Below are 23,733 nucleotides of genomic sequence, written 5' to 3'. Positions count from 1 at the left end.
CCACTCTGCTTCTGGCCCCCGTGTGCTCCCTACGTTGCTCCCCGTGTGTGATGGGGGTCCCTGTTTCTCCCCTGAGCCCACTGTGTCCCTGGCTGACTGATGTCACCTGTCAAGTTGCACTGCTGCCCAGCCAGGCGTGGCTGGAGAGACTTTGGTGGCTTCAGTCCCCTGCCCTTCCCGCCCCAGCAGTCCACCTGGAAGTGTGACATCCAGTTGACTGCCCCTCCCCCACTGTCCCAGGACCTCCCCACTTCTGGGTGGCCTCTTCCCGGTCACCTTGTCTACAGTATGTCAACCGTTGGCCCTGAGTCCCCAAGCATGTCCTTGTGCCCACCAGCCGGGTCTCCATCCCCACCCCGGCCCCTATTCACTCTGCACTACCCACCCCCACTCCCAGAAGCCCCCGTGACCTTCGTGCGGGGACCACAGGACCTGGAGGTGACCGAGGGAGACACGGCTACGTTTGAATGCGAGCTTTCGCAGGCGCTGGCGGATGTCACCTGGGAGAAGGTCAGAGCCCAGTCCCAGCACCAGAACAAGTGTCCCCAACAGAAACAGATCCTGCGGTGGTTGTTGTTGTTGGTGGTGGGGTGGTTCACGCTGTTCCCACCTAGCAGGCAGGGGCCACAGGCTCAGCGGGCTGAAGTGTTGGGGGGGACACTCTGGTTTGCCTGGGTGCACAGCCCAGCCTGGGGGGCGGCGCGGGGGAGCATCAAGGGCCCCTCCACACCGCCCCCCCCCGCCACGCTCACCCCGACTTTCTGCGCACACACCCCCAGGACGGGCACCCGCTGTCGCCAGGGGAGCGGGTCCGGTTGCAGGCCCTGGGCACCCGCCGCCTCCTCCAGCTCCGGCGCTGCGGGCTCTCGGACGCCGGCACCTACGACTGCGCGGCGGGGGCGGCCCGGTGCGGGCCCGCGAGCCTGGCCGTGCGCGGTGGGTACCGGGCGGGGGGGGCTGGGGGGCTGCGCACCCCACTCTCCCGAAGCGGAATCCGGGTGCTTCTAGGGGGTTGGGGCTGCTCACCATTCTTCCCGGAGCTGACTCGGGGTGTATCTAGGGAGAGGGGCGGGGGCTGCGGCCCCCACTCTCCTGGGAGCGGACTCCGGGTGCTTCTACTGGGGGGGCTGCGCACCCCGCCCCGCCCCGTGCACCCCCCGTACTCCCGCGGGCATGGGGTGCCGCCCCTCACGCCCTGTCCCCGCCCCAGAGCGCACAGTGGAGGTGCTGTCGGAGCTGCGCTCGGTGCGCGCCCGCGAAGGCGACAGTGCCACTTTCCAGTGCACCGTGTCGGAGGTCGAGGCCGACCGCAGCTGGGCGCTCGGGGGCCGCCCGCTGAGACCTGGAGGCCGTGTCCGCATCCGCCAGGAAGGTCGGCGGCCGACCCCCCTCGCCCCGCCCCCTGGCCAACCAGGCCCCGCCCCCGCCCCGCCCTCGGGTCAGGCAGGCCCCGCCCCCGTTCTCCGGCCCAGGCAGGGCCCGCCCCCTGGCCAGACAGGCCACGCCCCTTTCCCGCCCCGGGTCCAGGCAAGCCCGACCCCCAGCGCCCAGCCCTGGGTCGCCAGACCGGGGAACCGGAGTCCCAGTTCCGCGCGCACCCGAGCTGCCCGGGCCTCACTCGGGCTTCATCCCCTCGCCCCGAAGCCCCCCAGACGCGCCGCCCGCCTCGCCAGCGCCTCCCTCGCCCCCAGGGAGGAGACACGTCCTGGTGCTGAGCGAGCTGCGCCCCGAGGACGCCGGGGAGGTTCGCTTCCAGGCCGGGCGCGCCCAGTCCGTGGCTCTGCTGGAGGTGGAGGGTGAGCCCGGGGATGGGGACCCCACTCCCCTCCCCCAGGGGGCTCTCCCCAGGCTCGGCCCCCGAGGGCGCGCGCTCCCCGGGGAGGAGGGGAGTGGGGCTTCAGGGCAGCGGGCTGGGGGCCAGGGGCCCGGGGACGAGGAGTGGAGACCCCAGCGGGTGACGGGGAACCGAGTGCCTCCTCCTGGAGGACCCTGCTAACTTAGCCCACCCCCCCAGCCCTGCCTCTCCAGATGTGCCGCCGCCCGCCTCGCGAGAAGTCGGTGCTGGCGGGCCGCCGCGCAGTGCTGGAGGTGACCGTGTCCCGCGCGGGGGGCCGCGTGCGCTGGCTGCGGGAGGGGGCGGAGCTGCGGGAGGGGGGCCGCTACGAGCTGCGCAGCCACGGCCCCACCCACAGCCTGGTCATCCGGGACGTGCGCCCTGAGGACCAGGGCACCTACTGCTGCCAGGCCGACGGGGACAGCGCCCACACGCGGCTGCTGGTGGAGGGTGAGTGACAGGCGCTGGCCGGGCCCCGGGGGGTCGGGGGGATAGGCTGGTGGTGGTGGGCGGGGACACCCGGTGAGAATCCCCGGACTTGGGATGGCAGGTGGGTGCAGGGCCCCGCTGCAGGTGGGCCCCTAGGGGGCGGAGGTGCCTGGGGACTTAGCTCAGGGCGCCCTGCTTCCCTGCCATGCTGGGCTAGTCTGAGTCTCCTGCCCGGCTGTGCCGCCACGCCTCTCCCTGCTCTAGCTCGGTGGGGGGGGGGGGGCAGTCCACTTCAGCTGGCTCTGGGATGAATCCCTTTCTCTCCTCTCCCACCTGGGGTCCCTCCACCTGCCTCCTGCACACCCTCCAGATACAGAGCCCTGTCCCCCACCCCTCAGAAGACCCTCTCCCCCAGAGGGCCCAGACCCAAGGCCCAGAGAGGGTGGGGCAGAAGGTGAGGGGCTTAGCTCTTCCTGTGTGGCTGCCCAGGTGGTGCCTGCCCCAACCCCACACCCTGGTCCTTCCTCTGCAGGCAGCTAGGAGGACTGAAGCGGGCCAGGCGGGGCCCTTGGACTGCTCCTTGGAAGGCCGAAGGTGCCTGCCTCGACCCCAGGCAGGGTGGGGAGGCAGGGGATACCCAGTTGTTGGAAGACAATAAAAGCCATGCAGCCCCTGTCCTTGGCTGTCTGCTTGGCAAGGGAGGGCAGGACTTGCCCGGAGCCCCGCCACCACCACCAGTGAGTGACACGGGACCCTGGCTGCAGAGCTTCCAGTGGACCCCACAAAGTGTACAAAGCCACACAGTTTGGCACATTTATAAAAGATGTAAAATGGGGTGGGGGAGACAGAAGCATGAGGTGTCCAGGCTGGCAGGACAGACACCCGACATGCACCGTGCACCCCAGCCCCTCCCTCTCACAGCCCAGTAGGGGACCCCCCCACCCCCACCCCCTGTCCTCAGGCTGGTGGCTTTGCAAAGGCCAGGGGACGGCTTGAGGGCTGCCCCACTGCCCCCAACTGGACAAGGACCATTCCTTGAGTCTGGCTGAGAGGCGGAGTAGTGGGGTGACACCCTCCCCTTAGGCATGCAGGAGAGCAGCCTGGGGTCCCCAGCACTGGAGAGTGGGGTGGGGTAGGTGAGAAGTCCTGCCTGTGGAAACTCTAAGGCGAGGGTCCCAGCATCCCCTCCAAGCCCTCCCTACACACACACACTTAGACACTCACACACTCCCCTACACACACACACACTAACACACTCCCCTACACACACACACACTTACACACACTCTCCCCTACACACACACACCCCTACACACACTTACACACACACTCTCACACACACACTCCCCTACACACACACACATACACACACACTCACACATACACACACACTCACACACACACTCCCCTACACACACACACACATACACAAACACACACACTCCCCTACACACACACACTCACACACACACTCCCCTACACACACACACACTCACGCACACACTCCCCTACACACACACACACACACTCCCCTACACACACACACACACACAGCCCTGAGCACACTCCTGGGGTGGGGAGGGGTTTATACCCTGTGGCCCCTGGGAGCCCCTCGGGAACCTGGAAGGGGGTCCTCCCCGCAGGCCAGGCCCCCCTTTCCAGCAGCCGGGCCAGCCCTTGAGACTGGGAAGAGGGGCAAAGGCCACGGGGCGAGCCAGGTGGACAGGCAGGGGATGACCAAGCAGACCCACCCAGCTGGCAGAGCTGGTGACCACCATGTGGGCATCCCAGGACAGCAGCGCTGCTACACCCGCACAGGGGGCCCTGAGCCGGCCGTCAGTGGGCCCCGGGCCCCGTATTCATAGTCTGCGTCGGGGGAGGCCATGAATGAGCTCAGCGAGCTCCCCGTCTGCCGGTCACGGAAGCTCTGGATGTAGCTCTGGGGGAGAGGGAGTGGGCTGTGAAGATGGCTGCAGATGCAGACCCCACACCCAATCCTCCCTGCAACCCTCGGGCCCGACACTCGCCCAGACAGTGGTGTGTGCAGGACCTTGCCCCACACGCGCCCGCCCGCGGCCCTGAGATTACACACCATGGCCTCGAGTAGCATTGTGGGGGACTGGTAGAGCGCAAGCCCTGGGCTCAGGGGGCAGCTCTGCGGACAGCACGGTGGAGGGGGCACTCCAAGTATGGTGGAGCTGTGCTGTGACGTCTCTCCTCTCATCCTCTAGCGCCCCTCCCTCCCAATAAAAGACTGCGGGAAAAGTCAGCCTGAGGAGGCAGCTTAGTGTTGGTATCAGGTATTCGAGACCCGCATTCGTTCCCCGACGCTGTTGGGCATTTTTCCCTGAGTGAGCTGGGAGGGGTGGGCACGGCTGGTGGATTAGAAAGCTGGAGGTCGGGAGTTCTGTGTTCACTGTGTATGCCAGAGTGGTGAGGGCCCAGTGTGCACATCCTCTCTCCCTCTCCCTCTCTCTATCTCCTTGTCTTTTTTTTTAAATATTTATTTATTTACTCCTTTTGGTTGCCCTTGTTGTTTATCATTGTTGTAGTTATTGATGTCATTGTTGTTCGATAGGACAGAGAGAAATGGAGAGAGGAGGGGAAGACAGAGAGGGGGAGAGAAAGACAGACACCTGCAGACCTGCTTCACCGCCTGTGAAGTGACTCCCCTGCAGGTGGGGAGCCAGGGGCCTGAACCAGGATTCTTATGCTGGTCCCTGCGCTTTGTACCACCTGCGCTTAACCCACTGCGCTACCGCCGGACTCCCTCTCCTTGTCTTTAATAAATAAATCCAGGGCTGCTTGTCGGGCTCCCAGGGAGGGCTACGATGTCAGTCCAGCCCCTAAGGAAGGTCCACAGCCCCACCTCTTCCCCCACAGGGGCTGGGGAGGGTGTCTGGTGTACGGGGGGGAGGGGCAGGAGGAGCAGGTGCTCACCGTGGAGAGGACGTCTCCATTGAAGCGTCTGATGGGTACCGGCCTGCGGCGGTAAGCGGGATCAGGGGGCCCAGGCCTTGGAGGGGCCCGGGGGCCTCGGGGGGGTGCGCGAGGAGGTCTCTTCTTCCTCCGCTTCTCCTTGCGCTCCTCCTGCTGCCGGATCCGCATCAGCTGCACCCGCCTGCGCTGCCGGCTGATGACCACTGAGGGAGGAGGAGGCTCTCAGAGCCCGTGTGCCCGGGACACCCCCCTAGTTCCCCAGCTGATGACCACTGAGGGAGGAGGGGGCTTTCAGAGCCCGTGTGCTCGGGACACCCCCCTAACTCCCCAGCTGATGACCACTGAGGGAGGAGGAGGCTCTCAGAGCCTGTGTGCCCGGGACACTCCCCTAGTTCCCCAGCTGATGACCACGAGGGAGGAGGAGGCTCTCAGAGCCCATGTGCTCGGGACATCCCCCTAATTCCCCAGCTGATGACCACTGAGGGAGGAGGAGGCTCTCAGAGCCTGTGTGCCCGGGACACTCCTGTAATCCCCCCGCTGATGACCACTGAGGGAGGAGAAAGCTCTCAGAGCCCGTGTGCCTGGGAACATCCCCCAGCCCCCCCCCAGGGGCCCAGGCTCCCAGATACCTGTGTGCCCAAGACACACCGCTAATTCCCCTGGGAGTCCCAGATCCCCTATCTGTAACCCTTCCTTTCTGGGTCAGCCATCTCCCGGCTGAGACTACCTGCACTTGTTCTTTCCTGGAAACTGTCATGTCAGTGCCTGGGACCCTTCCTCTCTGCCCGGTGTTCACCTCCACGCCGCCCCCCCACACCCTCCACATGTCAGGCTCGAGCCCCCTACCCCCCTGCCTGGCCCATGCTGGCACTGCCAGGGCCTGACCCTTGAAGTTCCCGCTAAAATGTCACTTCTTTCAATTGATCTTGGACCACCCTATTTTCTTTTTTCTTTTTAAGTAAACATGTATTTGTTTATTTGTTGCCAACAGGATTATCGCTGCATGATGGCTTGATGGCTGCAGGACTGACCCATTCCTCCTGGTGGCCATGGCCCCCTTCCTTTTTTTTTTTTTTTTTTGGTAAAATAGAGAGAAACTGTGACATCAAGAACAACAATAATAACTACAACAATAAAACAACAAGGGCAACATAAGGGAATAAATAAATATTTAAGAAAACACAAAAAAAGTAAAAAAAAAAAAAAAAAAAAAAAAGCCCAGAAGTTGAGAGTGGACAGGGAGACAGAGGAGAGGCACCAGCTACACCACTCCACGCTAGTGAAGCTTCCCCTCTGCGGGTGGGGACTGGACCTTGAACCCGGGTCTTTGTGCCTGGTAACGTATGTGTGCTCAACTAGGTGCACCACCGGCCAGCCCCCCCGCTGTGTGTTTTACACTTTGCTCTGCATGTCTGTTTCATGGCGCTCGGCACAGCTAGACTCATCTTGTGCAGCCAGGTGTAAAATGTAACCCCTAAGGACTTGTGTAGCCGAGTGTCAAATGTAACCCCTAAGGGCAAGAACCTGTCTTTCTTTGCTGGGCTGTTGTGCATATGTGACACTACTCTCCTGGGTCTTCTTTTTTCACCAGAGCCTGCTTAGCTCTGGCTTATGGTGTTACAGGGGACTGAACTTGGGACTTTGTAGCTGCGGGCATGTGTCTCTGAAGAATCACTATGCTGTCTCCCTGCCCTGATTCATTGATCTTAGAGGAAAAGACAGACAGACAGGAGGAGAGAAGAGACACCAGAATAGCGTTCTACCATCCACGGAGTTCCCCCAGTGCCACCCTCCACTCTCCTATGTGGTGCCAGGGCGCAAACCCAGGGCTGCAGGCAGAAGAGCTAGCCCCCGGCCTCCACCATCTCCCCTGTGTCTGACTCCAGGACCATTTGGAGGGCTTGCCCCCCTCCATGGCTCGGGGCCCCCCTCTGCCCCGGGACCCCGCTTCTCTCCGCCCTCTCACCTTCTGTGTGGGAGGCCCTCTCAGAGGTGACCCGCCACTGCACCAGGACGCCAGTCAGGCTGAGCAGGGGCCAGAGTGCCAGCAGCGCCCAGCTGCGCCAGCACAGGGGGGGCACCGGGGCGGCGCGCAGGCGCTCTGCGGCGTAGCGGGCGAGCAGCAGCAGCTCCGCGAAGTAGTCGGCCGCGGCGGCGATGAGCGCGGCGCCGGTCACCGCGGTGGCCAGCGTGGTCAGCGGGCGGGGCCAGCGCAGCGTGAGCAGCGCGCAGAGCAGGCCGCCCCCCAGCAGCAGCCCCAGGGGCCCCCACACGGAGCCGGGCTGGTAGTAGGGTGCCGAGCCCAGCAGGGCGGCGGCCGCGAGCAGCAGCCCGAGCAGCAGCCCCACCAGGAAGAGGCCCACGCTGCGCACCAGCATGGCCACCAGCCCGCACAGCAGCCCGATGCCCAGCGCGATGCCCGCGCTGGCCCCCGCACTCAGCTGCGTCTCCAGCACCCGCTCTCGGTAGCACAGCATAAAGATGACCACCGAGCCGGACAGCAGCCCCGTGAGGAAGAGCACCGCCTTGAAGCAACGGTAACCTGAGGGGGACAGGGGACACAGAGGGCAGAACCCAGACTCACTGGGGGGCAGAGGCAGGGCTGGGGGGCCCGGGGGAGGCACTGAGAGCATCGGCCATGGGTCACAGGCCAACGGAGGCCAGACCCGCCTTCAGGTCAGTGGAGAGGAAGGGCAGATGGAACACAGAGTCACGGGGGTCTCTGTGACCACTGGGGTCCAAGGATCACTGAGTCACCGGGTTGTCAGCCAGGGAGTCATCACTGGGGTCTCCAGTAGGTGGGGGTTATTCAGAGAGAAGGGGTGTTGGGAAGTGAGAGAAGGAACTTGAGAGGTGACAATCACAAAGCCCAGAAAGATAGGGTCTCTGACAGGGCACAGAGGTTCAGACAAGTGGTCTTGTGAGAAAGTGACAAAGAGAGCAGGAGCAGGGGTTCCTTCCGGGACAGGACGTCTTTGCAGGTCAAGGGGACTGACAGGTGCTGAAGGGTGTCTGAGAGAGGGGACTGGTCACAGCAGAGAAACGGCATCGTTGAGACCACACTGGCAGACATTGGGGTCATAAGGACCAGAGAGTCGGGAGTAACTGGGGTGCAAGACAGGCGTGATGGAGGGAATCGGGATGGAAGGCAGTGAGATCACTTGTAGGGGTGGGGGGAGGATGCTGGGGGCCACTAGGGCTCATAAGGAGTCGCAGGGAGCCAGAGAGGATTATAGAGAGAAGTAGTGGCTGAAGAGTTTCAGAAAGATAGAAGAGATGAAGCCATTAGGTCCACTGAGGGTGCCTGGAACGGTGAGGGATTTGTGGGTCGGAGCTAGAAGTCAAAAATGGGGGTCAAGGGCTGGGGAGAGCCAAAGAGGAAGGTCACACAGGGGGGTTCCATTCTAGGGGTGAGGGGGGATCATGACCTTCTTGCAGGCTCTGGAGTCAGCAAGAGAGATACACATGCACAGGGCTCAGATCCAGGCCCCTGGGAGTGGGGGCATCTAAGAAGAGCAGGGTGGTCAGGAAGCCCAGGTGAGGGGAGCTGAGCCACCGCAGGGGTGGGGTGGGGATGGTGCAGTGACGCAGAATCCTTGGGGGCCTGGAGTGTGTCCTGGACTCCTCAGAGGGCCCCTCCTCTTACCCACACTGCAGTCATCCAGCCTGGAGTTGGGGAGTGGGAGGGAGAGGCGCCATCTGCTCCCCATCCCTGCTGACTACCTAACATTTCAGGGGGTGGTACAGAGGCTGGAGAGCCCCACCCCTGCCCAGCCTGGAGCCCTGGCTCCTCTGCACTTCTCTCAGTTCCCTGGAAAGCCCTTCTGGGAGGCTGTCCTCAGTCCTCCAGCCCACAGCTCTCACTCTCCTCTTTGAGTTCTGTCATTCTTGCTGTCCCTGGGCATTTACTTCACTAACCCATCTGACACCACTGTGCGAACCAGAAAGAGGCACAGCGCCCTCTCAGCAGAGCAGCCTTGTGCCCAGGCCGAGAGTTTGGCAAGTAAACCATGAGCTGGATCCCCCCCCCCCCACAACACACACACACACACACACACACACACACACCTGCCTGCTCAGCTGAACTCTCTTGCACAGTACCCATCCTGCACAGCTGTTCACAGCAGCCCGGGTTACTGGAAGGTGTGACTGTCGTGGAGCCCACTCTCAGGGGTGTCACATGTCTCTCCAGGGGTTTCATGTCTCTCCTCCATCAGACAGGGACTGTGTTTAACTACCCTGCTAAATGTGTCCAGCACCTCCACTGGCACAGTGACCCAAATGCATCTTCACTGTAATGACTCCTGTTATCTAAATGCATAGTGACCATCACAACCACCCTCTGTGGACAGACGTTGTCGTTCCCACTGTTGGGATGAGAAAGCCTCGGCTCAGGCAGGTTAACGTGCCCACGGCATCCCACTCATTAAGGCTCAGAGCCAACTTCAGTACAAACACGCCTAGTTCAAAGACCCGTGTTCCCTAGGACCTTGAGTCTAGATGGTCGACAGACCCATGTGGAATGACAGAAAAAGAGGAGCTAGTTCCTCCGGGTGGCAGTGATGGTGGCGAAGCTCTGGAAATTTGGGTGCTGCCTCAAAAAAATAAATAATAATGATAATAACCTGGGGAAACTAAAGTGGGGGTGCACGGGTGAGGGATGAGATGGGGGGTCTCACCGAAGAAGCAGTAGACGACTCCAAACAGACAGCACATGATGCAGATGAGGGCCGGCAGTGCCTGGTACCTGCGCTCCAGGGGCTGTTCGCAAGGTGCACCCCAGAAAGCGTCATCGTCAGGCTCGGCGGGCAGCAGCTGGAAGCGCAGCGTGGCCACAGTGCCCGGCATGGTGCTGGGGAACGGGAGGCAGTTGGCCTCCCAGGTCAGCCTGACGGAGAGGAAGCTGGGGTGGGAGGTGGGTGTCAAGGAAAAGTCCCGGTTTCCCACCGGGATGGGGGTCGAGACTGGGAGTGCGAGAAAGGCAACAGTGGACAAAGGAGTGGTCCCCACGTCATGCAACTCGGGAGCATCCCGGAAAGGAAAGGGAGGGGTGGCGGCAAAGACAAAGGGAGGCCGAAATGCCCGGCTAGGGAGGGCTGGGATGAAGAAGTTGGAAGGGGGGACTGCCCTGGGCGAGGAGGAGGACGGCGTGCAGCCGGTGGGAAGGCGGCAGCCAGGAGACGCCGTGGGCGGCTAACCCTGCGGCTGTCCAGGCTCTACCTGCGCCGGAGGCTGCGTGAGCTTCGGGGCGGAAGAGGCCGCGCAGGGGCCGGAGTGGCCGGGGGCGCCGGGCGCCAGAGGCCCCCGCTGGCCGGGCTCGGGGCTCGGGGGCGGCTGGGCCCGCGTCGCCGCTCCGCCTCCAGCACCGGCCGGCACTCCAGTCCCGCGGCGTCCGGGGCCTGCGGGAGGGAAAGGAGCAGGAGCGGGGGCCCAGGCCGCCCCGGAGCCGCGGCCCCATGCCCCGAGCGCGCCCGCGGCCTTCGGTGCTGATGGACAGCTCCCGCCGCGGCTCCTGACGTCACCCGGGGCGCACCATGCAGGCAGGGCGGGCGCTTCTGACGTCACGCGGGACGCGCCAACCACGCCGGGGGGAGGCGGGAGACTCCGCCCCCGGCGTCTCGCTCTCACGCCGCGGGAGGGAGCACTTCCGGGGGGCTCCTTGGCCCCGCCCCTCTCCCTGCCGCTCCGGTAGCGGGAGTCGAGGCCCCGCCCCTAGGGGGCGGGGCGCCCGCAGTGACACGTCGGAGCGCGGCGGCCGCGGCGGAGGGGCCCGCGCCGAGCGCAGGAAGGCAGAGCGGCGGCAGGAGCAGGGCCGGAGCTCGGCGCGGGGTCCCGGCTCCGGGCGCGGGCCCCTGCTCGGCGGGGAGGGAGCGGACCGCCCGGCCGCGCTGCTCCCCGGATCCGCCCCCTCCCCGGGCCCGCCCCCTCGGAGCCTCGGCGGGCGGCGGCGGCGGCGGGGCTGCTCCCGGGCCGGGGGCCGCGGTGCCGGCGCCATGCGGGCGTCGCTGCTGCTGTCGGTGCTGCGGCCCGCGGGGCCCGTGGCCGTGGGCATCTCGCTGGGCTTCACCCTGAGCCTGCTCAGCGTCACCTGGGTGGAGGAGCCGTGCGGCCCGGGGCCGCCGCTGCCCGGGGACGCGGAGCTGCAGCCGCGCGGCAACACCAACGCGGCGCGCCGGCCCAACTCGGTGCAGCCCGGGGCGGAGCGCGACGGGCCCGGGGCCGGCGCGGAGAACTGGGAGCCGCGGGTCCTGCCCTACCGGCCCGCGCAGCCGGGCCAGGCCGCCAAAAAGGCCGTCAGGTAGGCACGGGCTCCGCCAGCCCCACCGCCCGGGCACCGGCCGGCGGGCGGGGGCGCGGAGGAGGCCGCGGGGGCGGCTCGGGCTCCGGAAGGAAGGGGCTGCCCGGCCAGGAAGCCTCCGGGCGCCGACAGCAGTCCATGGCCCCGCTCCCCGCGAGCAGGGGCGCCCCTCCGAGCACCCCCACCACCCGCACCCGGGCCGGGGCCAGGCCTGGGCTCGACCGAGCCGCCTCTGACCTAAACGGGAGCAAGCATCCCGTGCCGCCCCCCCCCCCCAACCCCCGCAGATGCTTTGAGCTCCCTGGTTGAGCTGCTGGGTTTAGAAAAATGCCCAAGTGAGTAGAGTCGGTGTAGGGAGAAAAGGGAGCGAAAGAGAGAAGAGCTGGGACGCATCTGCAGCCTTTGCTCCTGCCTGAGACATCTGGAAGTGAAGGGGGGGGGGGTCGGGGCGATATCCCCATCCCGGTCATGCCCCTGGCAGATGGGCTGAGATAATGTCGCCTAAGTGACAGTGAGCTCCGGCCTTACGGAAAGTCAGTTTCGGGAAGCCTGGGCCCCAGCCTGGCCCTCCCCAGACACGGCACGTCGCTGGCCCTCGGTCCCATTACATAACGGAGCTGCCCTTCTGCACTGCCACGGCGTGATTCTATACACAGAAGCCCCCACGGGGCTGCAGAGCCACCCCCATGCCAAGTATTTGGCTAAGTGCTTCAAACAGATCTCAGCCGCCCCACCGTACAGGTGAGGCCGCTGAGACTCAGGTTACCTAACTTGCTCAAGCACAGGGCCCCTGAAGGTCTCGTGCCTGTAAGGCCATGGCCATCTCCTCAAAAGCTCTGTGTAGGTGAATCTGATTATTTTGCTTCTCCATGATTCCCCCAGGGCGAGAATTGATGTTCTGTTCAGAAATGAGGAGAGAGGCCATGAGATAGCTCACCCAGTAGAGCACAGGCTTTGCCATGCTTGAGGACCAGAGTTCAAACCCCCACCGCCACGTGGAAGCATCAAGCACTGTAGCAAGGGGCCATTCCACACACAGTGGGGCTGTGCTGTCTTTTCTTTCACACTCTTTTTAAAAAATTTTATTTACTTTTTATTGAGGGGGTTAATGGTCTACAGTAAATACAGTAGTTAGTACAAGTCAGTTTTCTGCACAATCCCCTAGCCCCCCCCCCAGGTTCTCCTCCCCCATCATGCTGCAGGACCAGAACCACCCCCCTCCCCGAGTCCTTTATTTTGGTGGAATACACCCGCTCTGGCGCTTTCTGAGATTGTAGTGAAGCAAAGTCTGCCAGGAAAGGCAGGATCATGCAGGTAGCAGACCCCTGCAGGAATAAATAAGATACTCAGAGAGAACAGGACTTGCCTTGCTGGGGTCCATGTGTGCCCCCCTGTGACAACCCTGTGCCACTCCTCCCAGGACCCGCTACATCAGCACGGAATTGGGCATCAGGCAGAAGCTGCTGGTGGCAGTGCTGACCTCGCAGGCCACGCTGCCCACGCTGGGCGTGGCCGTGAACCGCACGCTGGGCCACCGCCTGGAGCGGGTAGTGTTCCTAACAGGGTCCCGGGGTCGCCGGGCACCCCCTGGCATGACCGTGGTGACGCTGGGTGAGGAGCGGCCCATCGGCCACCTGCACCTGGCCTTGCGCCACCTGCTGGAGCAGCACGGCGATGACTTCGACTGGTTCTTCCTGGTCCCCGACGCCACCTACACCGAGGCGCACGGCCTGGCGCGCCTCGCCGGCCGCCTCAGCCTGGCCTCTGCCACCCACCTCTACCTGGGTCGCCCGCAGGACTTCATTGGGGGAGATCCCACGCCGGGCCGCTACTGCCACGGCGGCTTTGGGGTGCTGCTGTCGCGCACGTTGCTGCAGCGGCTGCGCCCCCACCTGGAGAGCTGCCGCAATGACATCATCAGTGCCCGGCCCGACGAGTGGCTGGGGCGCTGCATCCTGGATGCCACCGGCGTGGGCTGCACCGGGTACCACGAGGTAGGCACGGGGGCTGCACCGGGTACCGCGAGGTAGGCACGGGGGCTGCACCGGGTACCGCGAGGTAGGCACGGGGGCTGCACCGGGTACCGCGAGGCCGCCAGTCGGGGCTGCGCTCCCCGCCCTCCAGGCACGGTGCTGTCGGAGAGACAGGCCTGAGTTTCTGTCGTTTTCTATCCCTGTGACTTTGGGGGAAATTCCCGCCTCTCCTGAGCTTCTGACAGTTAAGAGTCACTGCCCCGGGGCCGGACGGTAATATAACCGGTAGAGCCTAAGTGTTAACATGCACAAAGACCTGGGTTCGAGTCCCCAGTCTCCGCCTCCGGCGGGGGTGGGTGGGGGTCAGTGCCACAGGCCTCGGTCTCTCTTTTCTCTCCCCTTCCTTCTCAGTCTCTGCTTCTATCCCAAACAGTGAATAAGTAAGGTAATTTTAAAAATATTTGTTCATTTTGGATAGATGGCTAGAGACAGAGAAGTGGACAGAGAAGGGTGAGCTAGAGAGAGAGAGACACCAGCAGTACTGTGTCCCCACTCCTGAAGCCTCCTTGGCTGTGCAGGTGGGGACCAGGGGCTCAAACACAGGTTTTCGTGTACTGTGTTGTGTGCACTTGACCAGGTACACCACCACCCAGCCCCGTAATTAAAATATTTTAAAAACTGAAAAAAGAGCCACCGCTCAGGGCTGGTGTAAAGGTTGGGGAAAATAAGGCAGTCGGGGCTGGGAGACGGCCGGCAGCGCACGCACCTTACCGCACGTGAGGGGCCCTGGCCACTGGGGCTACCTGCAGGGGGCACGTGTCCCACACGGTGGAGCAGTGCTGCAGGTATCTCTCCTCTTTGTCTCTTTCCCTCTCTAGCTGTCTCTATCTCTCACCCTCTATTTAAAAAAAAAAAGACCACTAGACATGGCGGAGCTGTGCAAGCACCAGTGATAACGCTGGTGGCAAAGAAGGAAAAAGAATCCAGGAGGCGTTTGGCGTTGGCTCCTGCTGTATCCCCTGGGCGGCTCAGAGCCGAGGCTTTCACTTCCCCGGGGAACTGCCCTTGGGTCTGAGAGCTCTACACCCGCAGGGGTCCACAGCCAGCAGAGTGGGCTGGGGGTGCTGCAGGGAGACTGGCTCATCCTTCCCCTCCTCACCCCAGGGGGTGCACTACAGTTACCTGGAACTGAGCCCCGGGGAGCCGGTGCAGGAGGGGGACCCTCGCTTCCGCAGCACCCTGACTGCACACCCCGTGCGAGACCCTGTGCACATGTACCAGCTGCACAAGGCCTTCGCGCGGGCGGAGCTGGAGCGCACCTACCAGGAGATCCGGGAGCTGCAGGTAAGCGGCGTGGGGGTGTGGGGCTCCCAGCAGGCTCGGGTGCCCCAAGGGAATAAGTAACACCTGTGTCCACCTTTGCAGAGGAACCTCTTTGGGCCACATGGGGAGGGTGGGTGGGAGGCAGAGTCCCCGGGGTGCAGAAGTGGGCCAGGGCGGGGAGCCCACCTCAGCCCAGCCTGGTCTGGCTCACCGTCTGTGTCCTCTGGCAGTGGGAGATCCAGAACAGCAGCAGCCTGGCCGCTGACGGGGAGCGGGCGGCCGCCTGGCCTGTGGGCATCCCCGCGCCATCGCGCCCGACCTCCCGCTTCGAGGTGCTGCGCTGGGACTACTTCACCGAGCAGCATGCCTTCTCCTGCACCGACGGCTCCCCCCGCTGCCCGCTGCGCGGGGCCGACCGCGCCGATGTGGCCGACGTGCTGGGGGCCGCCCTGGAGGAGCTCAACCGCCGCTACCGCCCCGCGCTGCGGCTCCAGAAGCAGCAGCTCCTCAACGGCTACCGGCGCTTCGACCCAGCCCGTGGCCTGGAGTACACGCTGGACCTACGGCTGGAGGCGCTGACCCCGCAGGGCGGCCGGAGGCCCCTGACCCGCCGGGTGCAGCTGCTGCGGCCGCTGAGCCGCGTGGAGATCCTGCCGGTGCCCTACGTGACCGAGGCCTCGCGGCTGACCGTGCTGCTGCCGCTGGCTGCCACCGAGCGCGACCTGGCCACCGGCTTCCTGGAGGCCTTCGCGGCCGCCGCCCTGGAGCCCGGCGACTCGGCAGCAGCCCTGACGCTGCTGCTGCTGTACGAGCCGCGCCAGGCCCAGCGGGCCGCCCACGCCGACGTGTTCGCGCCCGTCAAGGCGCAGGTGGCCGCGCTGGAGCGCCGCTTTCCCGGCGCCCGGGTGCCCTGGCTGAGCGTGCAGACGGCCGCGCCCGCCCCGCTGCGCCTCCTCGACCTGCTGTCCAAGAAGCACCCGCTCGACACGCTCTTCCTGCTGGCCGGGCCCGACACGCAGCTCACGGCCGACTTTCTGAACCGCTGCCGCATGCACGCCATCGCCGGCTGGCAGGCCTTCTTCCCCATGCACTTCCAGGCCTTCCACCCGGCCGTGGCGCCCAAGCAGGGCCCGGGCCCCCCGGAGCTGGGCCGCGACACCGGCCGCTTCGATCGCCAGGCGGCCAGCGAGGCCTGCTTCTACAATTCCGACTACGTTGCGGCCCGCGGGCGGCTGGCGGCGGCCCCAGAGCAGGAGGAGGAGCTGCTGGAGGGCCTGGACGCCTACGAGCTCTTCCTGCGCTTCTCGGGGCTGCACGTGCTGCGCGCCGTCGAGCCCGCGCTGCTGCAGCGCTACCGGGCTGGGGCCTGCAGCGCGCGCCTGGCCGAGGACCTGTTCCACCGCTGCCGCCAGAGCGCGCTCGAGGGCCTGGGCTCGCGCGCCCAGCTGGCCATGCAGCTCTTTGAGCAGGAGCAGGGAAACAGCACCTGACGCTGCCCCCACGGGGTCCCCCCTCCGCTCCCGCATCCCCAGGGGCTCAGGACCGCCCCCTGGAGGTGCACCCCAGACCCCACCCTCTTGACGCTGCTGATTCAGGCTTTGCCTCCCCCCACCCCCAGTATTTATGCAGAGCAGTCCAGACGCCGGCCCGCGACCCTCCTGGGGGGCTGCTGGGCTGTAGATGACTTGTGGGGGGGAGAGGGCCAGAGAGAGGAGGGCGGGCTTGCCCAGTTGCGCCCCTCCGCCCTCCATGGAGCTGCCTGCCCTGAATAAACTGGCTGAGAGTGGACTGCCAGTCCTGAGGTTGGGCCTGGGGGGAGGGGTGGAACCCCCCCCTTCCCTTCTTCCCGGGGCTACGTCATGCCCGGCCCGGCCCCACCCTGGCCTCACATGCTCCAGCTCCCAAACTCACACACAGAAGGTTCTTTATGCCTCTTTATTCCCGATTTGGTCAGTGCTTTATAAAACCCGGCTGGAGGGAACTAGGCCCTCGGAGGGGCTCGCTTCCCCACCCCCAAGCTCAGCCCAGTTCCGGAACGTGGGCCTGCACCCTGAGGAAGGGGGTGCTCGGGGCCGAGGGAGCTGGGCCAGGCCTGCTGGATCGCCGGCTCCTCCCCATCCCCTCCACCCTGAGGAGAGGGGCTGGACACAGGCCAGCCCTGGAGTCCTGGGACCCCACCCCGCCCCCATCCTGCTGACATACAGGACTGCAGACCCGGCCAGTCCTGAACACCCCCACGGTCCCACCCACCTACAGCTGCGCCCCACCCCATCCTCCCTAAATATATACAAGTGTACAAAGGGCCCCTGCGGGCGGCCCCTTCCTCCACCTCCCTCCCACCTGTCCTCCCTCCTTGGGCCCAGACCTGGTCTCCAGCCCCCGCCCCTCCTGGGCAGGAAGGCCCATGCACACAGCAGCTGGCGCCCCCTGCGGACGGGAGCAAGAGCAGAGTCCCCAGCGCTCAGGGTAGCACTGCCTTCCCCCCCCTCTGCCTTACGCTACCCCCAGGCCTTCTGTCCCTGGAGCAGGGGACTGGGGGTAGAGAGGGGTTCCTGGGTCGTTCTAGCAAGCAAAGTCTTCAAAGAGGCCTCCCGGGGGACCTTGTGGGTGGTGGTGGTTGGGGAGCAGGCTGATGCCCCCCCCACCTTCAGCTCGGCTCCGACTGGGGCAGGGACTCTGCAAGGTGGAGAGGGAGAGTTCAGGGGTGACCCCAGGCCTCCCCAGCCAGCCTTTCCTCCTGGGGGGGAGCGGAAACTGTGGGGCCCAGCCTCCCAGCAGGCTGATACAAAAATTATTAAGGGGGCAGCCCCAGAGAGGGGGGGCTCGCCTCACCTGCTCCTTCAGCTCCTGCAGTCCCAAAGTGGAGATGCCCCCAGTGGAGGTCCTCAGGGGGGTCTTGGGGCGACGCCACGCCCGTTTCAGTCGATCCCAGGACACCTTGGGGTTCGGGATGGGGGATAGGCATGGGCTCAGGAGAGGCCAGAGAGTTCTCTGGGTGACGCGTGTGCTTTGTGGTACATGAAACCCAGGTTCTGGCCCCGGCCCCACACGGAAGATGCCAAGGCACCAAAAGAAGCTCTCGTGCCGTGCTGTCTCTCTCCTGTTTCCTGCTGTCACCAGGGCATGCACACTTGGAAATAACTTCAAGTGGAAAAAGACAGGGGAGAGGAAGACATCACAGCGTTCCCCAGAGCAGCGGAGAGCTGGCTCAAACCTGGGTTGTGTGCACAGCAAAGCAGCTCCACTATTCAGGTGTGCTATCTGACTCTCCATATCTCTTACCTGGGCGGGGGGAGAGGGGGATAGCAGCAGCCCAGAGTGGTGAAATCACGCAGGTGTGAGACCCTCACTCCCCACCTGCAGGGAGGATGCTTCACACGTGGTGAAACAGGCCTGTGGGTGTCTTTCTATTCCCCCCTCCTGTCTCCATTTTTCTCTGGCCTGTCAAAATTTAAAAAAGAAAAAATTGGCCACCGGGAATGGTGGCTTCATAGTACCAGTACCGAGCCCCCAGCTATAACGCTGAAGGAAAAAAAGAAGGAAGGCTGGGTAGGGCCAGGTGATGACACACATTCTCATGCACAAAGACTCAGGTCGGAGCCCTTGGTCCCCACCTGTGGGGAGGGGGAACTTCATGAGCCGTGGGGGTGGTACTGCAGGTCTATCTCCCCCTCCCTTCTTAATTTCTCTATCCAAAAATAAATAAAATCTACTGCCAAGAGTGGTGGATTCACCATGCAGGCACTGACTACCATAGCCCTAGTGGCAATAAAAAAATAAATCCTTTCATTATTATTATTTTAATGAAAAAAGACTTGATAGAGGGAAAGTGTGGGTCTGACCAGGCTCACCTTGCAGAACCTCCTGCCCTGGCACTGGGGCCCCTTCCCCAACTCACCCAGCCCCTTCTGACTCCTCAGTCCCCAGGCCTCCCTGTCCATGGCAGAGCCCCCTCCATCCCCAGCCACTCTGGGCAGCCCCCACTTGCCTCGTAGATGTAGTCCAGGACCTCCAGCAGCGTCAGGAGACTGGCCCCCACGAACAGGCCCATGTGTCCCCCGAGGTCTCCTGGGAAAGGAGGACAGGTCGGGGGAGCCCTGACTAACCCCTCCCATACACACATCCTCCCCCAAGCCAGCCCCTGGCTCTCACCCAGCAGGGCTGACAGCCCATAAGCTGCGCGCTGCTCCACGGCCTCTGAGGTCAGGGCTTCAAAAAAGACATCCAGGACTAGGAAGTTCTCCCTGCGGAGAAAGGGAGCTGGTGTCAGCTGGGGACACTGAGGCCCCCCCCACACACTGCCAGCAAGCCCGTGACCACCCTCAAGATGCCAAAGGCCATGAGGTGAGGCGACTGTCAGGTGTGCGTCAAGGTCAGTGCTGGTGGACTGGCAAAGGGACCCTGGAGAACACAGCCGTCTCCTGGGCCCACAACCACTGCCTTCTCCAAAGCAGCGAGGAATTCTCACACTGCCGTACTTGTCTAGAACCTTCCGTGGCTCCCTCATGCCCTAGAGTCTATTCCCAAATGCCTCTTCCAGACCTTGAAGGCTGCACACAACCTGTTGTACTTCCTATTAAAAGCGCCGTCTGCTTCTCTCTGCACGGCATCCCTGCTCTGGGTGTGTGTGTCCTCACACAGTCCTCTAACTCAGACCCTCAGAGGCCTGGCTCACGTCTGCCCTGCTCCCCCTCTGTCCTGAGTCTCTCCTGGGATCTGAGCCAGTGCCACACACAACACAGATGGTGCCAGGGGCTCGTGTCCCAGTCAGCTCTGTCCCCACAAGACCCGGCACTGGACCTAGTACCTGAGAATGCCTGTATTTATGAGTTGTCAGGTACCAGAGCTGAGACTCAGCACACACCACTGCCCCCTAAATTCCTCTCTCAACAATGCTTTTTTTTTTCCCCCTCTCTTTTCTAGCATGTGTCTCCTTACTCCCAGGCTGCTGAGGTAGAAAGACACATAAACCGATATAGATGGTGGCTCCAAAGCAGTGTCTCAATGTGGTGGTGGCTAAGCTGGGTACAATGTGCTGGTGAAGAGTGTGTGGATCAAGAAGGGCTTCCTGGAGGAGGAGACACACTGAGGGTGTGACTTGGGGGTTGGGCTGGGCTGGGTTAAATTAGCAGGAAAGGACTTAAAGACATTATTTACTGGAGGCCTGGGTGTCTGTGTGTCGTGGGCGGCTTCCCACACACACGTGCACACACACGTACCGGATGTAGGTCTCGTTGCGGTTGTACTTCCTGGCCAGGTACCGGGCAGAACCCCGGTTGGGAATCCTGACCATGGAGATCTCCTTCCCATAGCGAGTCAGGTTGCAGGGGGTCGGGCAGAAACACGGGCCTCCGGAGCCCCCGCCCAGAGAATCTGCAACACAGAGGCATGAGTAGCCTTGAGGAGTAGGCGTGGCTGGGGTAGAGACCCACTGACTCACTGACTGCAGGGAGAAGAACCCCCCCTCAGGGCCTTTGCTGACCAGCCTGGCTGTGCCTGGAAGAGACAAACTGGGGTCCCTTGTGAACTGAGATCTCTGCTGTGGGCGGCGCCCCCCATCCCTCTGTGTCCCACCCCTTGGGACAGAGTGGCCCAGTTCAGAGAGGGGGCCCCCCCGCCCACCAAAGCTAACAAACCACTGAGCTACCTGACCTCAGACACACAAGGGGCTTGTCAAGGAGGCTGGGGTGAGCAGTGCGTGGAGGGGATGGTGGGTGGATGAGTGGGTGGGTGTATATATGGGTGGATGATGGATAGATAAATGGATGAGTAGGTGGCTGGCTTGATGAATAGATGAGTGGGTAGACAAGTGAGTGGATGGATGGATGGAGAGTTGGTGGATGGATAGATGGAAGATGGCTGGCTGGATGGATTAGTAGACTGGTGGGTGGATGGGTTAGGAGTGGATAGATCAGTGAGTAGATGGATGGATGAACCAGATCCTTTTTTTTAAAAAAAAATTATCTCTTAGTACTTTTTAAAAATGTGATAGGACATGGGAGTAAGGGCGGAAGCACAGCTGGTTAAGCGCACGTAGCACCAAGAGCAAGGACTGGCATAAGGATCCCAGTTCGAGCCCCCGGCCCCCCACCTACAGGGGAGTCGCTTCACAGGTGGTGAAGCAGGTCTGCAGGTGTCTTTCTCTCCCCTTCTCTGTCTTCCCCTCCTCTCTCCATTTCTCTGTCCTATCCAACTACAACATCTGTAACAACAGCAATAATAACTACTACAACAATAAAAAACAGCAAGGGCAACAAAAGGGGAAATAAATAAAAAAATTAAAACAAATAAAGAAAAATGTGATAGGACAGAGACAAATTGAGAGGAGAGCAGAGATAGAGAAGGAGAGAGAAAGAGACATCTGCAGCCCTGCTTCACTACTCATGAAGCCCCTCCCCCGCCCCCCCGCAGGTGGGGACCAGGGACTTGAACCTGGGTCCTTGTGCACTGTGATGTGTGTGCTCAACCAGGTGCACCACAGCCCGGCACCTAAATGAACAGGATTCTTGTGCTCAGCATTCTAGGTTTTCTCTGCCGCCCCCCCACCACACATACCATATCCAGACCTCTCCACTCTGCAGGGGGCTGAGACCCCCCAATCCATCCCCAGACTTCCTGCCTTCTGGCTCTGGGTTGACCCCTGGGAGGCCCCGGCAGGGTCAAAGGGCAAGGAGGGCAGAGGCATGACTGTCTTCTCTCCCCGGGTCCCCTGCTGCCAGGATACAGGGTGGCAGAGCCTGTTACCAGGGGACCGACACAGCCCTCTGTTCCACTGCCCCAGGGGCCCCTCCCTACAAGCCCCCGGAGGTGAGCAACGACCAGCCTGCTGTTGCTGGTCTGTGACATCGAACCACCCTCTGCTCACATGGCCGCACATATGCTGTCCCACCACCTGGAAGCGCCCCCTTCTCCCCTGGCTGACTCAGCTGCACCAGAATTCCAAGCTACACACCCCTTCCCAGATGGGGACCACACACCTTAGAGTGTCCCTGTGGGCCCCCACCTACAGATAGGCATCTGCTCACCATCCTGCTGACAAGGCTGAGCTCCAAAGGGGCAGACCTGCCGTCACCACTTAGCTCCCATACCCACACTGGCTGCCTGCAGCTACAGAATGAATGAGTGAGTGAGTGAGTGAGTGAGTGAATGAATGGCAGATCAGGTGAGGCCTCTGGACAGATGGTGCTGGCCTTACTCCCTCACCAGCCAGCCAGCAGTGGTTTTTCCCATGCCCGGTCCTGTCCTGTCGGCTCTGCCTAGTCCACCCCTGCCTCCACTTACCCACTTGTCCACACCTAAGCAGTCCTCAGACCCCCCAGGTAGACAGGATTGGGTGCACCCACCCCCTAGAAGAGTCCCCAGGGAGAAGCTGAGAGGAGACCCAAACAGTGAACAGAGACGGGGGACGGTGGGGAAAGGAAGAGAGGATGGCACAGACCCAGTGTGTGGTCAGCACACTCGATGTAGATATTTGGCGGACAGATGGTCTCATTGCCTGAAAGGAGAGAAGATTACTTCCAGAGTCCAGGGTCACAGCACCACCCCCACCCCACAGGTGGCATTCAGGCACATAAGAATAAAACCTACACGTGTGTGCATTTCTGCAGTGATGGGTGTGTGTGCACATTCGCACGTGTACACACACACACCTGCAGCACATGTTACAATGTGCAAGTACCCCGGTGCAAGTCTCAGGTCTGCCCACCTGCAAGGGGAAAGCTTCATGACTGGTGAAGCAGTTCTGCAGCTATCAGATCTCTCTCTCTCTCTCTCTCTCTCTCTCTCTTTACCTCTCCCTTCCCTTTCGATTTTTGGCTGTCTCAGTCCAATAAAGGTAATTTTTAAAAAGACTTTGTGAGGACTCTGGTGATCCTCTTTGGGCGGTGGAGACGCAGAACTCTGGTGGTGGGTGTGGTGTGTACGTAGACCCTGTCATCTCACCAGCTTACCCACCACTACTCGCAGGTAAACAATGGGGGAAAGATAACCCGTGGTGGCACACACACTCGGGCTCCTGTCACCTGTGACGCCCGCTTGCCCCCTCCCGCCTCCCGCAGCACACTGGCACGACAGGCGCCTCCCGGGCTGGGTGCAGGCCCCTCGCGCGCCAGGCCCACCTGGCATGTGCACCATCCGGCAGCGGCAGCGCTGCAGCACCGCCTCCTTCTCGCAGCGCAGGCGGCAGGCAGACACGCTGTAGGCCGCGTAGCCCTGCAGCTCCGGCTCCCGCTGCCCGCTCTCTGCCCGGCAGTTGCCCCAGGGCTGGGGCAGGTAAGTGAGCTGCAGGGGTGGGCGGGGTAGAGGGGGGGTCATACCCTAGGCTCCCCCTCACTGACCCTCCGGTGCCCACAGCAAACCCTAGGCAAAGCCCATGTGGGAGGGACCCAGCCCGCGCCCAGCCCAGTGAGCTGGAGGGGCTCACCCGCTGCTCCTGGCAGGACACGAAGGTCTGGAAGCCCGGGGACACACCGAAGCCCAGCTGGTGGATGTAGGGGGGCTCCTCCTGGCTGTGGATCTGCACCCGGATGCCTGCCTCGAACGACGTCTCATCTGCAGGGGAGAGGGCCAGGTGGATACCCGTCTGGGGCTCTGGGGGTAGGGGGCCAGGAGCAGAAGAAAGAGATAGTGGGGGCAGGGATCCCTGGGCTCCTCATACTGGGCCCCGCCCCCGCGTACTGCCCCCTTGACGTTTGATAAGCCCCGCCCCTCTACTTGGCCCCGCCCCTTACACCTACATTCAACCCCACCCCCTAATCAGCCACGCCTCTCCTCTGGTATCGCCCCACCCCTCTACTTGGTCCAGCCCCTCACACCTGTACCTGGCCCCGCCCCCAGTCAGTCCCATTCTTCCTCTGGTATGACCCACCCCTCCACTTGGCCCCGCCCCTCACGCCTGCACTCAACCCCGCCCCCTAGTCAGCCCCGCCCTTCCTCTG

General features: G+C 62.9%; 5 protein-coding genes across 9 annotated transcripts in view; 2 read left to right on the top strand and 3 right to left on the bottom strand.

Moving 5' to 3' along the window:
* OBSL1 (obscurin like cytoskeletal adaptor 1) overlaps window positions 1-2,938 on the top strand; it is a 29,950-nt gene extending 27,012 nt beyond the window's left edge. The window contains exons 14-19 of one of the 2 annotated variants that reach the window (XM_060193651.1): window positions 398-510; window positions 780-936; window positions 1,211-1,372; window positions 1,692-1,796; window positions 2,015-2,284; window positions 2,796-2,938. In XM_060193651.1, the coding sequence (XP_060049634.1) occupies window positions 398-510; window positions 780-936; window positions 1,211-1,372; window positions 1,692-1,796; window positions 2,015-2,284; window positions 2,796-2,803 (815 nt within the window). In that variant the 3' untranslated portion in view covers window positions 2,804-2,938. The remainder of the gene's footprint in view (window positions 1-397; window positions 511-779; window positions 937-1,210; window positions 1,373-1,691; window positions 1,797-2,014; window positions 2,285-2,795) is intronic. The other variant, XM_060193652.1, reaches the window with a different exon arrangement.
* The window catches only part of STK11IP (serine/threonine kinase 11 interacting protein), a 136,687-nt gene that overhangs the window by 61,442 nt on the left and 51,512 nt on the right, over window positions 1-23,733 (bottom strand). The window lies entirely within an intron of this gene.
* TMEM198 (transmembrane protein 198) lies at window positions 3,063-10,746 on the bottom strand. Of its 3 annotated transcripts, none has more exons than XM_060193659.1 (6): window positions 10,424-10,746; window positions 9,883-10,091; window positions 7,170-7,745; window positions 5,204-5,406; window positions 3,698-4,202; window positions 3,063-3,495 (listed from the first exon to the last, which is right to left on the bottom strand). In XM_060193659.1, exons 2-5 carry the CDS (start codon window positions 10,049-10,051, stop codon window positions 4,068-4,070), a joined length of 1,083 nt encoding a protein of 360 aa, XP_060049642.1. In that variant the 5' UTR covers window positions 10,052-10,091; window positions 10,424-10,746; the 3' UTR covers window positions 3,063-3,495; window positions 3,698-4,067. The 3 variants fall into 3 exon arrangements, with proteins under 3 accessions (XP_060049642.1, XP_060049641.1, XP_007532054.1); XM_060193658.1 differs by having other exon boundaries at window positions 3,728-4,202; window positions 10,424-10,738; XM_007531992.3 differs by having other exon boundaries at window positions 3,760-4,202; window positions 10,424-10,738.
* On the top strand, window positions 10,953-16,585 carry CHPF (chondroitin polymerizing factor). Its single transcript, XM_060193657.1, has 4 exons — window positions 10,953-11,501; window positions 12,922-13,495; window positions 14,639-14,818; window positions 15,028-16,585. The coding sequence occupies exons 1-4, from the start codon at window positions 11,197-11,199 to the stop codon at window positions 16,285-16,287; spliced, it is 2,319 nt and encodes a 772-aa protein (XP_060049640.1). The 5' UTR covers window positions 10,953-11,196; the 3' UTR covers window positions 16,288-16,585.
* Window positions 17,233-23,733, bottom strand: part of ASIC4 (acid sensing ion channel subunit family member 4) — a 29,277-nt gene continuing 22,776 nt past the window's right edge. The window contains exons 3-10 of the mRNA XM_007531991.3: window positions 23,220-23,347; window positions 22,915-23,077; window positions 22,236-22,292; window positions 20,017-20,170; window positions 18,950-19,041; window positions 18,786-18,865; window positions 17,630-17,734; window positions 17,233-17,473 (exon numbers count right to left, since the gene is read on the bottom strand). Of these exons, the coding sequence (XP_007532053.1) occupies window positions 17,360-17,473; window positions 17,630-17,734; window positions 18,786-18,865; window positions 18,950-19,041; window positions 20,017-20,170; window positions 22,236-22,292; window positions 22,915-23,077; window positions 23,220-23,347 (893 nt within the window). The 3' untranslated portion in view covers window positions 17,233-17,359. The remainder of the gene's footprint in view (window positions 17,474-17,629; window positions 17,735-18,785; window positions 18,866-18,949; window positions 19,042-20,016; window positions 20,171-22,235; window positions 22,293-22,914; window positions 23,078-23,219; window positions 23,348-23,733) is intronic.

This window comes from Erinaceus europaeus, chromosome 7 (genome assembly GCF_950295315.1).
Source record: "Erinaceus europaeus chromosome 7, mEriEur2.1, whole genome shotgun sequence".
NCBI lineage: Eukaryota > Metazoa > Chordata > Mammalia > Eulipotyphla > Erinaceidae > Erinaceus > Erinaceus europaeus.
The sequence above is the reverse complement of the archived record's forward strand: the minus strand, read 5'-3'. Positions and strand labels throughout refer to the sequence as shown.

What these genes read in the sequence shown, in the direction of transcription:
- CHPF (XM_060193657.1), top strand. Translation starts at nt 11,197, where the DNA reads ATGCGGGCGTCGCTGCTGCTGTCGGTGCTGCGGCCCGCGGGGCCCGTG. An exon ending in GCCGCCAAAAAGGCCGTCAG is followed by an intron (nt 11,502 to 12,921) that starts GTAGGCACGGGC and finishes CACTCCTCCCAG; the next exon opens with GACCCGCTACATCAGCACGG. An exon ending in AGGAGATCCGGGAGCTGCAG is followed by an intron (nt 14,819 to 15,027) that starts GTAAGCGGCGTG and finishes GTCCTCTGGCAG; the next exon opens with TGGGAGATCCAGAACAGCAG.
- TMEM198 (XM_060193659.1), bottom strand. Translation starts at nt 10,051, where the DNA reads ATGCCGGGCACTGTGGCCACGCTGCGCTTCCAGCTGCTGCCCGCCGAG. An exon ending in AGTCGTCTACTGCTTCTTCG is followed by an intron (nt 7,746 to 9,882) that starts GTGAGACCCCCC and finishes TGTCCCCCTCAG; the next exon opens with GTTACCGTTGCTTCAAGGCG. An exon ending in ATGGAGACGTCCTCTCCACG is followed by an intron (nt 4,203 to 5,203) that starts GTGAGCACCTGC and finishes CCTCTCCCCCAG; the next exon opens with AGCTACATCCAGAGCTTCCG.